Genomic DNA, 13,693 nt, shown 5'->3' with positions numbered 1-13,693 from the left:
TGCTGTTCAATTATTAAATCTCCACTGTGCTGCATCTCCTCCTGGGGCCATGCGTATTTAATGGGGTTCAATTAGCCAGATGCTTGCTGCACTCCTTCACCGGCGTGTGCACATGTAGGATGGTGATGGACAGCCCAGCCGCCAGCGCTACGTTATTGGCACATTTGGCCCTAGATAAAGTCAGCTGAGGTCTTTGACCTTTCAGACTGACGGGGTGAAGAGTGCTGGGGGTGAGACATAATTCCCTTCAATTCTGTGGAGGGACATTGCTTGAGAGGAAAAAAAAAGAATATATATATATATATATATATATATATATATATATATATATATATATATATATATATATATATATATATTCCACCTTCTGACTTTGGCAGGGAGCAGTGAAGCTGTTGCATGCATTATATTATGGATCTGTTTTACGGGAGGACGGTATGCATTTACGTTTTTGTTAACTGAGAGACTGCATATTAAAAGGCAAACAGCTGGAACCACGTTTGAGGGACTGATGTTCCAGGCTACACATTTGACCGGTGCACACGTCTTCTCCCAACACTACCCTTTGCGTTGAGGCAAGGCACTTACTTTGTCCTGTGTCTGGGACATGATTTGTAATGTTGCCAAGCCCTAAGGGAAGAAGAAATTAAAATCCCAGATCAATAGGAGAGATGAAGGACTTATTTGCTATGCCTCTCCTACCAGCCGCAAATAACCCATGTTTGGCAGCAGACTGTAAAACAGAGCAAGACTCCACAACATGGCTCCCAGGTGCCAAAGTGCATAACGTCTTTTCACCTCTTAGATTAAGCTAAGCCACATTTTCAAATGAACCGCGTTTGCGCTCGACCGTTTCAGGGCTGCCTCGTTCATGCAGAGTCAGACTTCTTTTCTTTTAGTTGTTTAGAGTTTTTGCTAATTCCTTGAAAGATTCTTGAAAGATAGCCGAAGGTATTACCATGAGTGGGAATAAGATGCTGCCCTTCTGAAGGAAGCTGCGTGATGATCGCCTTTTGTTAAGCAGATCGCGTCATGTTTACAGCCCAGACAGATTTTCTCCTGCTTATCTTAGGAATGGCTTTTTTGATTTCTCTTGCCGGCAATCGGATTGAGCGCCGCATCTAGGGGGAACAGAGGTCTTTAATACGGTCTGCATATAAATGTTTGCATTAATTTTGCTTTCAGTTTATTGCGCTCTTCCCTGCGGGAAGAGAAATCTTTTGAGCAGGCCCGGTGAGACGCGCCCGCCCCCAGCTGCAGTGGGTGTAAATCCATATGTGTCTACAGTGGGAAGAGCAAAACAGGAGTATGACCACAGGGGCGTTGGGCTATCAGGCTGAAAATCTCCAGTCATTCTTATTAAGCCCTCTCCACCGCTGCACTGTCTCAGCGCTCGCGCCTGATTCATGGCCTGATCCTCTCCCACGCGGGAGTCCCCTCGGACGTCGCCCCCCGAACGCCGGCGCCTCCGACCCTCCCGCAGGGCTGCCGAGAGCACACGGTCCCGCTGACGTGTCGCTCACCCCAGGGGCCCCGCCACCGCCGCAAAAGCACTTGCCAATTAATCGCAAAACGCCGTCTGCCGCTAATCTTCCTCCCTCTCCCCCTCCTCCCTCCACTCCGCAGGCTCTCTGGGCTCGGAGTGACATGGCCGGCGCTCCCAACAAGCTCGGCGCTCTCGTCCCCGGCGTGTGGATCCTGGCGATGCTTCTCCACCCCAGCGTGCAGAACGGGTAGGCTGACTCACCGAGCACCAACCTCCCCCCCCCCCCCCCCCCCCCCAGTCTCTCATCCCATGTTGCTGGCTCCAGGGATATTTGACAGTTAATACCTTCATTAATAAGGCTCTATTACTGTAACTCGGGCTTTTACGACCTTCAAAATGGCATATGAGCTGGCCGTCACTGGGTGTAAATCACTCGCGAAATCTGCCGGCCAATTGAATTTTTTGGCGGTGGAGGACGGCTGCGTGACGAGAGAGAAACTCGATAAATGTGGAAAGGAAGCCAAAGGCAGAAAGTGTGAGGGACATCAAGACATGGATCCATATCTCCTTACGATGCTGCCTGTTCATCTCTCAGGGTTTAGGCCCATTAGCCCACATTTCATGGTTGCGAATGGTACTGTAGGGGACGTGGTTTTTGGATCAGATGATCTGCAGGAAATGGTACTGTACGATTCATCTCCCATCCTCCACCGAGACTTCCCGACCCCAGTCTTAATGCCCATTGTTCTGATCCAAGTTCAATTGTATGCATTCATGATGCATACCTTTGGATGTTCGTGTACTGATGTGCCTTAATCCCAGCCTTACGCAAACCTTCATAAGCTAGTAAGTGACGGTCTGAATGCACTGGCAGCAGGTTGACAGAGTGTCTGAACGTTTGCTGGGTTTTTTGTCATGCAGTTATGAGGATGTGCTCGGAATGCATGTTGCAGCCAGCAGTTTGGTGTGTGTGGTCCAGCATACACAGCAGGTCTCCCTTCATCTGAAACCATCAGCTCCGTAGGAGTAATCTGTCAGAAAAGCACATCGATTGGAATCTCCCTATTCAACGTCCCAGCACCGTAAGAGGAAGCAGAGAGAGAGAGAGAGAGAGAGAGAGAGAGAGAGAGAGAGAGAGAGAGAGAGAGAGAGAGAGAGAGAGAGACCATAAGAGAGGGGAGCAGAGGAGATCAGCCATGAAGAGTCCGAGACCCGTTCACATCGGTGCTCCGCACACATAATATTCCGGAGATTGTCTAAAGCGAACCCTTTTCGGAAGCCGCGATTCGTTTTCTACCACGTCAGCAGAAAGGAGCAGCGACAAGCTGGATTTGATTTGCCGTGACATAACGGCAGCCGGTCCCCGAGCACACTTCTGTCCTCGTCCACTTTTCGAGCACATCCCGCCCTAATAAAATCGGCCGATCCTGGGTAATGCTTCACGGCCTGAGGAGCTCCGGGGAAGCCACACGATTCTCATGCAGTAATAGACTGCCTTCCCCTCGACGAAGTTCATTTCCCCTCAGAAGATGAAAGGTTCTCTGTTGTCTGTTGGACCATTAGGAACACACTCGAAAATGTGAAAATGAGCACACGCTCAAACCTTCAGCCACTCCACCAAGGTCCTCCGTCTTTCCCAACGCCTCTTATGCTCAGTATTTGTTTGTAAATAATTGATACCATAAACATAAACAAACAGAAAAAGCTAACAAAGAAAGGCATTAAGAAGACAGATCAGTAAATGGACATTGTTTCGTGCCACAGTTCGTTTCATTGTCCTAAATACATTTCCTTGCTGTTTCCTTGTGGGACCTAAATAGTGCTGTTTATTCAGATGACCCATTTCTCTAGCTATCAGAGGAGAGTCTTGTGGTGGAAGTGAAATACTACTGGGCTTTCTCCTGGACCTCAGGCCTTGTGTTGTCTGGGCTTTTTTCTTAAGTAAGTTTAATTTTGGCCTCCCCAGGGCTTGTACATATAAGCTGTAGAATGTATTATTTTCCCTTAATGTTGTTTTTTGGGAACACATTCCGAAAACTATGGAGAGATCTGTGATGGAGTTGAAAGGTATTGAGGATGGTCCTATTTTGTTTAGGTGTTTGTGTGTGTGTGTGTGTGTGTGTGTGTGTTTAACCATGTCTTAGAGGAAATTAAATGTGCTCAACATTATTTGGATACCATTTTCTTTCTTTCCAAAAATTGGACCAGACGTTTTGAGATATTAATACGCATAACGGGACATGAGTACCAGGCCACTACAGCGCCCGCCCTCCTCGTCCCCTCCAGCTGACATTTCCAAGACGCCACAGGAGGCGAAGTAATAGCAGCCCTTGCCCCGCCTCCCCCAAACCACCAATCCCCTCGCTTCGTCCTCGCTCTCTCCGGCTTCAAAGGTACTGCCATTACCGCCCGGGGAGCCTGGCTCAGCCGCCGACGCGTGGTCAGAAACGCGGCTAAATGACTGCCGACATTTCTGCATCAATTGCGGGGGCCTCGGAATTAATCTCTTCCGGGGGGCAGATCAAACCCAGGCCGGCATCCTGCACTTGGCAGCAAGGCAACCTCGATCACTCCAGAGGCGGGGTTACCGGCCGCAGCCCCGCCCCTTCCCTCGAGCCTCACCTGCCTGCTGCACACTCGGCCGTATTTGGAGGTGCTGCCATATTTGGAGGGGTTATTTGCATTCCAGCAACAAAAAAAAGGGAGGTGGAGGTGGTTGTGGAGAACAGCGCACCCCTAAGAGCCATGACCAAGTTAGGGAGTAATCCCCTTAGACATCTGAGCGGTGGAGGGCTTGTGCCTCGGGAGCATCTACGCACATCCACAGCGCTGTCACTCCCCAGGTCCTGCCTGCCCCCCCAGGCCCACCGATACCATCATTTGGCTCCAAATCGGCTTTGCGACGGTGCAGGCATGAGTCGTCTCTAATGGATCAAGTTATCGCGGACAAATCCCCTATATTAGCTTCCATCATGGTCCTCTTAGTTAAGATGCACATGCTACTCGGCAGCACTTGATTAAACGTTTAAAGAGTTAAACGTCTTTAAACGTTCGTTACAACCCGTGTTATACATGAAAAAACATGTGAGCAACTCGCCTGCATGCCAGGGTGTGGCGGAGACCTCATGTATACGCATACACGCATGTTCACACAGCCACACACACACACACACACACATATACCATCCGTGCAATCTGAGGCTAGTCAGCATGGTCAGCCCGAGCCCCTTTGCTTGTCTGATTTGTTTGGGATCCATTTCAACAGCACTTGCCCAAGAGACACAAAATCGATGGCGCCAAAGGGGCGGGGAAAGCGTCACGTGACCCTATAGATCCTGTATCGACCCGACCCAAACCCCTCCCACAACGCCCCCTGCACACCACCACACACAGGCGCTGCAGGCGAGATGTGAGCCGGCCCGCACATAACCGTGACCCCGTCAGGGGCAATACATTACAGGGTCACGGGTAGAGGTGGGGGGGGGGGGGGGGGGGTGGGGTGTTAGAAGCTGCAGGGGCCCCTGCTTCATCACCAGAGTGTCCCATCGTCAGAGTGCCGATCCCAGCGCGGCGACTGTAGGACTGTAGGTGTCGTCGGGGTAATGAGCGTAAGCCGCGGTGTGTTGTCCAGCACGTATTCCGTCCACCTCGCTTTAGTCGGAAATCCCCCCCCCCCCCCTTTGTCCTGCCGTATCTTTACAAGGACACCTTGTTATGAGGCGGTGAGAATTTTGAGCATAATTATCCCCCATTTCCACCCATCATGCTAATACAGCGCTGAGAGTCCTCCTCAGAACCCTTTCTTTTCCGTGACAAAACCCACAGCAGCGCTGTGTCCACCGACTGATAAACTGAGTAATAGCACTGTCGGCTCCGCGGTCCCTAATTCACTAATGGTTCCAGCTGGCAATGGGGGGGGGGGGGGGGGGGGGGATCTGATTACACTCTCCTTTGGCCCTGCAGGGGGCATTGCCACAGGACTGCAGGCCAAACACTGAAAAATCAATATGAGGCCCCCCCACTCTCATCCTCCCCTATAAGAACACGGAGCTCTTCTGATGTATCGCCGACGCGTGCACAGAGGAAGAGCCAGACAGATGCCTCCTTAAACAATGCACAAAGAGCACAAGGCAAAGGAAGTTTACACTACATAATCTAATTCTGCCATTGATTTGGGTTATGCGTAGCGTGGACGGCTCGTTTTCCGCGCGCTGTCGTATTTTAACTGTATTATTAAAACGCCGCCTTTGATTCGCGGTGTTCTCCGCACGCTTCCTCCGACTGCTCTACGGGCCTTTGTACACGTACAGCTGGGAAAGGGCCTGTCAAGATCACACGTCAGCCTCGGATGGTTTAATCCTCCCCACTGATTTGCCTCTTAATTGCGCAGACGGGGAAAATCACAGGTTTTAATCCAGCCACTCTGTTCGTAGTGCATTTACATTCCGGCCGCAAGTCTGTATTCCCGTCAAGCAACAAAAAAAAATAAATATATTATTATTTTGGACCTGTGGATTTTCAGGGTGCTTTGGAAAGACAGCCATGTTGTATGATTGTGGCTCGTGCTCAGAACAGTCAGTACAGACACTGCATTTGAAATGGCTATTGTAACACGGGCTGAATAAAGACACACGCTCATCAGCCCCAGCATGGCGAATCAGAGACTTTTCACGGCTAATTCCTCTGAAAGAGAGAAATAAAAGACATCGAGTGATAGTGGCAAAGTCAGTGTTTTATCAGTACAGAAAACCTAATTGCCTCAGCTATCCTTGAATTTGGAACTTCATATGAAGTGACATGCTGTGCAGCAGCTGCGTCAGACTGCCTTCAAGCTGGTAATGTTACTTGCCATGAAAAGGAATATCGTGCCTTTTTACTACATGTCCAGGACTCCGTATGGAAGATGATTCGGTGCACGAGGTGCAGAGCAAGCAGGCAATGAGAGAGAATACAGAAGTGCCCAGTGGAGGACCTTCAGAAGAAAGCGCAGGTGAAGACGCTGGACCTCCTGCTCACCCCTCGATGTGGTCAGAAGAACAGTTTGAGGCGTCCAGAAGTAAAAATGAATGGTTGTATTCTCAGAATGAAAAGCTTGGCTATGCCTCATGCCGTGATGTAAAGGACCTTGATGTCAAAGCACCCCGTGGTGTCAATATTGCTAACCAGTGGGTAGAGGAGAAGATCGCCCCTCGTGGTCATTCAAGGAACGTCGAGCTTTCATCAATGCACAAAAAAACATTTTGTGAGCACAGTCTCTGCAGTCCATAATGAAGCAATTAAGATTCTTCAGACTGCAAAGAAAGATATACCAAACATGAAAGCCGCCAGCCAGGAGTCTGCATTTGAGGGCACCGCCAGGGTGTTCGGCACAGCATGTTATGAAGCCAAAGATGACGAGCCTGTCACAGATTTAGAGACTCTGATTGACCTGCTGCGAGCGAGTTCTCTTGATGCGGGCTGTGTGTTGCACAGCGAAGCGGTCCGCGTTGATGTAATTGATCACGCGTCATTACAGATGAAAAATGAATTTGTGGAGAGGAGAACAGAAGCGAGATAACCGTATCGGCTTATGAGTCGACTAGTGTTGGGGCGCAAATCAACACTCATCGTGTTTTTTGAAGGCCAGTGTTGATGGAGACATAGAGCCTATCGCTTTTCCATTAGACCTGGTAGAGCCGGATAGCCTGTGCGCTGCTCATATCAAAGAGCAGCTATTGAGCTGTTAAACGATGGCTTCACCATAGATTTACCGCAGGACGTCTAAATTTGAGTTTGCAGTGATGGGGCCAGTGTGATGTTAGGACTTAAGTCAGGTGTGAGGAAGCAACTCCAGGATGACTTCCTGAATATCATCCTGTGGCGCTGCCTGAATCACAGACACAAGCTGGCTGTGGACAAGGCACTGGATGCTACTGGTGGAACAAAAGACTTCCATGATGCCTTGTGTTCATTATGTGTGCAGTCACCATGCGGGACACGCAGAAGCTGAGTGAGTCTTCACATCACACTGAGAAGGATTGGAAGAGTGTTCACTGTCCGCTGGGTTGTTCCTTCATGCAGGGCTGTCAGTGCGGTTTGGCATTCTTACCCAGCATTGGCACAAGACTTCCGAGAGGCATCAGAAGATAATAGAGGGATAGCAGAGAGATGGCCAAATTCCAAGGGCTGCTCTGTAAGTTGTGCGCCATTAATTTTCTGAGAAGTCTTGCACTGATGGCAGATGTTCTGACAGTGCTGAAAAACCTGTCTGAAATTCTTCAGAACAGTAGCATCACTCTCCCAAAGGCACATCAAGCGAATTGAAAGTATCAGTGGATCCCCTGGACAACATACAGTTGAGGCATGTCAGGCAGAGAAAGTGATGAAAATCAAGGGAGAGCAGTTAAAAGTTGGCGAGTCTCCCGTCATTTGACTCTGCACAGTTTATCCAAGCAGCGGCAGAGAGTTTGAACGAAAGACTTCACAACCACAGCCAGCAGAGCACAGGCAAGAACTACATGATGGTCCTTGACCCAGAGAAATGGGGCCATGGGAATCCCAAATATGGAGAGAATGAGGCGAAGGCATTGTGCCATGCCATACATGTGAACATCGAAGAGACAAACCCCGGATTCATCAGATTTAAGGCAAGTGGAGGAAGAAGCGTTTTCAACGACATGAACCAGTTGTGCGTAGCAGTAGACACCCTCTCAGCAAGTCATACGGACTGTGAGCGGGGGGGGTTCGGTGCCGTGAACGACATCATACCAGAGACGCAGGAGCAAACTGACAACCAACAACACAGCAAATCTCCCCTTCATCAGCACAGTGGGGCCAGCAAGCAAACAGTGGAAGCCCTTATGTGAAGACCTGGCAGGCTAAAGGAGGGATAGCAGCTCATGCAGTATTGCAGCTCATCAGCACCCAGAAGAGGACGCTTACCTGATCATGTACTGAAGTTGTTAATGCAGTTACAACATAAGAAGTTGTGAGGGTTGAATGTTCCCACCATTTTCACTTTAAACCTATTACTGCAAATGATGAGTAAAATATTTAATGACAAGTGAAATGTTTCTAATTTCTTTTCTGGTACATAACTCATTGGCCCACTAAAATATTGAAGTTCTCTTTTTTTTTCCAAGGGCAGCTAAAGAGAGATATAAAGTGATGAAGTGATACAGATTGTAGCACTGGCAACAAATTAAACCTATTTTCACCCCTGTTCATAAACCTCGTCCTTCTTCCTCAACCCTCCCTGATGCCAGACGCAGCCACTTCCAGCTGACGGTTCACTTATTCTTCCTCCTTCTCGTCCTGACTGACTGTGTTAACTGCCACAGCACCTCACAGTCGCAACCTCTGAAGCTTGGCTTATGCATGTGTGTACATATGCATGTGTGTGTGTGCATGTAGCCTATGTGTATGTGTAGTTGTGTGCATGAACATGCTTGTGTGTGTGTGTGTGTGTGTGTGTGTGTGTGTGTGTGTGTGTGTGTGTGTGTGTGTGTGTGTGTGTGTGTGTGTGTGTGTGATGCAAGGCAGGGTTTCTTATGGCACCACAGATCCCCTGGCCGCTCAGGCTGAGGAGCCGGGGTGATAAGCGCGGCCAGTCGGCAACTTATCTGGCCGCCGATCGTCAGGTTCGCCTGCGTCTGTGTGCTGGAGCAGACAGATTCCACGCTGGGTGTCGGAGCTGGCTGTGAAAGAGTCATCAGTCCCCCAATCCTTGCTGAGCTAGTTTTCACTCTTTCCAGCGGGTGTTTTCTAATCTGTCCTGACATTCTCTTCGTGTCGAATGGGTTTGCTGCACTGATATACTTTCACTAAATATTTTCGTTAACAGGCAGAGGCTATTTCATCTGACTCCATTTCATCTGACTCCATTTCATCTGACTCCATTACACCTGACTCTATTTCACCTGACTCTTGGGCCTCGGTTTTGTCTCATTTGTTATAGGAAGGCAGGATGAGTTAAATACTTCTGTAATTATATGATACTCATTTATCAATATTGATTCCTTAAATCCCACTGTGAATTCATTCCACAATGTTATTTCATCATAAACCTTAATGAAGAACCACTAAGCTATCAAACTGAAATACTTGGAGTGTGTGTGTGTGTGTGTGTGTGTGTGTGTGTGTGTGTGTGTGTGTGTGTGTGTGTGTGTGTGTGTGTGTGTGTGTGTGCGCGCGAATCAATGCTCAGTACCACCAGCTCTGTTGAGAAAATTTTAGATCTGTTGCTCAATAGTAATATTGCCAAAAGCAGACAAACTAATACATTGAAACAGGCATTCTACACAGTGAAAGTAGCAGTAATTATTAAACCAATATAAAAACACACATTTTCAGTAGTCAGTTTGCTGATTTCCTAATTCCTCCACTTAAGATCTTAAATCTAAAACTTTAAGAACCCGTTAATGGCTGAACATCACAATTTAGTTGTAAACGAGTGTTCTGCTAAAGAGTGCAGAGGTAATCACCTCCACATTTGAGTCTGACAAGATTTTCTTTTCTTAAATGCACAATAAACAGCAGTATGTTTGGCCACGAATGTGTTATTTCAGGCAGGCTGTAATAAACAGGCGTTGTTTGCACACACCAAGATACGCGACAGAGCAGCTGCAGAGCTGGTGAGCCTAGTGCTAATTGCGAAGTGCATCTTAACTACGCTTTTATAATGCCTCTTTAATACTGGCCGCAGTGTAGGACGCCGATTCCAATACAGAGCTCGCATTTTAGATGCTGCCTTGTACTAGTGCTAAGCGGTGCCTTTTATGTCATATCGTGAAAGGGCGACAATTTTTAAAGTTATCTAATATTATGCAGGCATTTTTAAATGAAGAAGTAGGAGCGAAATTACTTTCCAAATGCCTGTAGCGAAGCAACGACGCACTCCACTGACCTCTGCCTCTGCTCAAATTTGGATAAATGAATTCATTTTTACAGTAGATTCTCAAGTGCTTATGACCTCTCAGTGCAGGACACCAAATGAAGTTTCCTAAGGGTAACGTTGTAATTCAGCGGGTTCTGACTTTTACCACCTAAGCCGCGACACCTATTATTCTATTACAGCTTGTAACTAAGCACAGCTCTCTAACACTTCACCTGCGTTATTCCTTTTTTTTCCCCAAAGTGCCTCCTTTTGCTTTTCGTGCGTTGCAAGCTACAGGGTGCAGGCGGCACTGGGAGTGGGGCACGGCGCACGTCTTCATGTCTCGTTCACTATCGCATCCGCCATCGCGTTATTGCAGCGTGAAGAAGGGGACGCGCCGTCGCGCGCTAAATCCCCAGGCCGCACGCGCCGATGCTCCGAGGCCACTCAGTCGCCAGATGCAGCACACACTGATGTGTCTGATGGAGATACGGGGCTTAAGGGACCAGCCGGGGACGTGGGGGACGGAATACTTCACAGCAGAAAGGCAGAAGGCTTAGCTGGGTTTTGGCTCGTGTACTAATTACATGCTAATTACACAAATAAACAAATGCGACTATACTGATTTGGATAGCATCTCGGCCACATTGTACAGACTGGTCATTTATATGGTGAAGGCAGTTACTGGCCACTTTTGCAGAGTCTCTCGTTGTCTTCGTTTTAACTGCCTCATATGGACAGAAATAGTTATTTACTTGTAGCACGAAAGCTACAAGGATGCCAGCAACGCCTTAACGATCCATCTGATATTTAATTAACGCCAAAACATTGCTGGCCCTACCTGTGTTCACGTAATCATTTTGATTGGCTGTTAAGTGACTCTCCCGTAGTTCTGTCTCTCCAAAATCCAGAACACTTGTGGAAACGCATTATAATATTCAAGAGTTCTTCCACTTTCGGGGGACTGCGTTGCTATGAGCACTGCGCTCTACTGCAAGCATATGTAAGTGTGTACAGAGAAGGGATGGTTCAATAAAATGAATGACATTTGCTTCTTTTTCTGCTTTCTGAATAGTTTTTGTCTCTTACAATTCATCATACTAGAGTTAAAAAAATGGCTGGGGTCAATATTTTAGTAAGGGTAGAAATGGTATGAGGAAACAGGCAATAGAGAGAGGCTGACAAAGAGACAGTCAGAGAGCAAGACAGAGACCGAGAGAGAGGGAGAGAGAGAGATGGATAAGAGTGTGGTTAAAGAATCTGTGAGGGGAGATATGGAGATGGTGTGGTGGGGGGAGAAAGTCCATTTTTTATTTGCTGGGCTGATGTGGCTGTAATGAAGAGGGATGAAACGGCTGCGGCCGGGGGGGGGGGGGGGGGCTGCAGCGCTCCGGTCCTGGACCCGAGTGAGGACCGCACGCTCCGACACACCTCACATGAGACCAGATGGGGAGGCATATGTGTCATGTCTGGCAGCGCACAGCCATTCGACGTCCCCCGCGGCACCTCGCGTCTGACTGCGCCCCCGCAGGGATCCAACAGGTCGACGCTAAATATGTAAACACTAAATAATTGTAGCGGTTCTGCCTTTTTCCACTCGCAGGAAAATGTTACTGTGCAAGATGGGAGGGACCGCTGTATTTCCTGTCTTCCAGCAAGGCTCCATGAAAACAGTATTTCTTTAGGTTTAAGGATCAAAGGCATATTTGAGGTTGCATGATGCCAGTGTTTTTTAAGGATCAGCTGAAATTAAGCATTTTCACACTATATCCTGGTAAAAAACATGAAGTTTCCCTCAACTTGTGTATGAAAGGTGCATGACTGAAGTTCACCACAGGGGCTCTGAACTGTTCAAAGAGCTTCTCCTTGTCTGCCGTGGACCGCACTGCGGAGAAGGAGCAGCACAGCCTCCCTGTTATCCTCCTTTACCTCGCTCGCTTTCTCAGCCCCCACAAAAGCAACGTCCCTCACTCTCCGCCCTCCCGCCTCCTCTGCTGCGGTCTTGTTTCAACATGCCATAAATTACTCGTCAAGATTTCCGTACGGAGAGACGGCCGGCCTTCCGATCCCGCTAATAAACGCCTCGTTCCGGTTCGCAGGGCCGCCCACTTCAAACGACATTGGCGCCTGGGCCTTCATTAGCTTGAACTCAATGAAGGTGCCCGGGGCGGGGGATTGAGAGGGGCATGACACTGAGAACCCTACGGACTCCACCGGCCCCTGCTGATCATCGCGCCATTGGCCGCCGCCATACCACCTGCCGCTCTCATTCGCTGGCCCCGGCTGCGTTATCTTCCCCGCGCACACACCCCCGCAGCGGTGGCAAAAAGACAAGCAGACAAAAGGAATCCGTCATATTGCGAAGCACTGAATAAGATCCGCCATGTCCCCATCAGGGGGAAGAGGCCATGCTGTCGGATGCTTATTAATATCAATAGGGCCTCTTCGCAGAGGGGCAGTGCTGAGTGACGGCTAGCTAGTAGATCACGGGTCAGGGAGGGATTGCTAATGGAGTGTCCATGTGCAATTTGTGTGGCGTAACAACAAATTGCCGGCTAATTAAGAGCGTATCGATCAGGATGGCCTCTGCCTCCGTGCCCCTCCTTGCTAGCAGAGAGACAGCACTCATCTCCTTCTTAATTGTCCCCTCGCTACAATAAATAAATGAACAGGGCCCGGTTGCTGCCACATGCCCGGGAGATCATCAACCTTCCAAATGCCATCAAATGCCCAGGCTGATCCATCCCAGCCGTGGCAACCCCGCCTCCACCGCCCACCACCACGCGCAAGTCTCCAGTAAGAACGGCAGGGGGTGGAGTTTTGAGCAGCAGGGATCGGCAGCCTTATTGGTCGATCGTTTCCGGGCCTGCTGTGAAGCCTCAACAGCGCTCTCCCCACAGAGGTGGAGATTTCCCTCCGCGAGGTGGAGATGCCCCTCTGCAAGGCATCAGACGGAGCTGCGGAGACAAGGTCCAGTTTAATTAGCAGCTGGGGGGAGTGGGAGATGTCTCGAGATGTTGCTCCGGCGCTTTAGAGCAGAGCCTCATTATTAGCGCTACCACTCACCTGATGGGCTCTCAGCACAGCTGCACCGGAACACCAAGGGGCATTTTGTTTATTTATTTACTAACCGAAGAAATTCATTTACTACCAAATGTACACAAGAAATTCCGAGTAGCAACAAGATTATCCGGCACTCGGGCGAGGTTTTACGTTCTCCTGTGCAATTTTCCTGATGCCGTGCGTGTTCTTTGTGCTTGTGGTTCCTGAGATCAGCTGTTGACGCAGATTCCCATCAGGAATATTAGGGAGTGAGTCACCAGTCTCGTGGTCTTCAGCCTCTACACCTGGCG

At 49.0% G+C, this 13,693-nt stretch overlaps 1 protein-coding gene across 2 annotated transcripts in view; it reads left to right on the top strand.

Annotated features, from left to right (window-relative positions):
- Positions 1–13,693, top strand: part of gabra3 (gamma-aminobutyric acid type A receptor subunit alpha3) — an 84,837-nt gene that overhangs the window by 13,821 nt on the left and 57,323 nt on the right. For both annotated transcript variants that reach the window (XM_076994776.1, XM_076994777.1), the window contains one exon: positions 1,627–1,733. In XM_076994776.1, coding sequence (XP_076850891.1) covers positions 1,627–1,733 — 107 coding nt within the window. The remainder of the gene's footprint in view (positions 1–1,626; positions 1,734–13,693) is intronic.

Source organism: Brachyhypopomus gauderio, unplaced genomic scaffold, assembly GCF_052324685.1.
Source record: "Brachyhypopomus gauderio isolate BG-103 unplaced genomic scaffold, BGAUD_0.2 sc160, whole genome shotgun sequence".
NCBI lineage: Eukaryota > Metazoa > Chordata > Actinopteri > Gymnotiformes > Hypopomidae > Brachyhypopomus > Brachyhypopomus gauderio.
The sequence above is the reverse complement of the archived record's forward strand: the minus strand, read 5'-3'. Positions and strand labels throughout refer to the sequence as shown.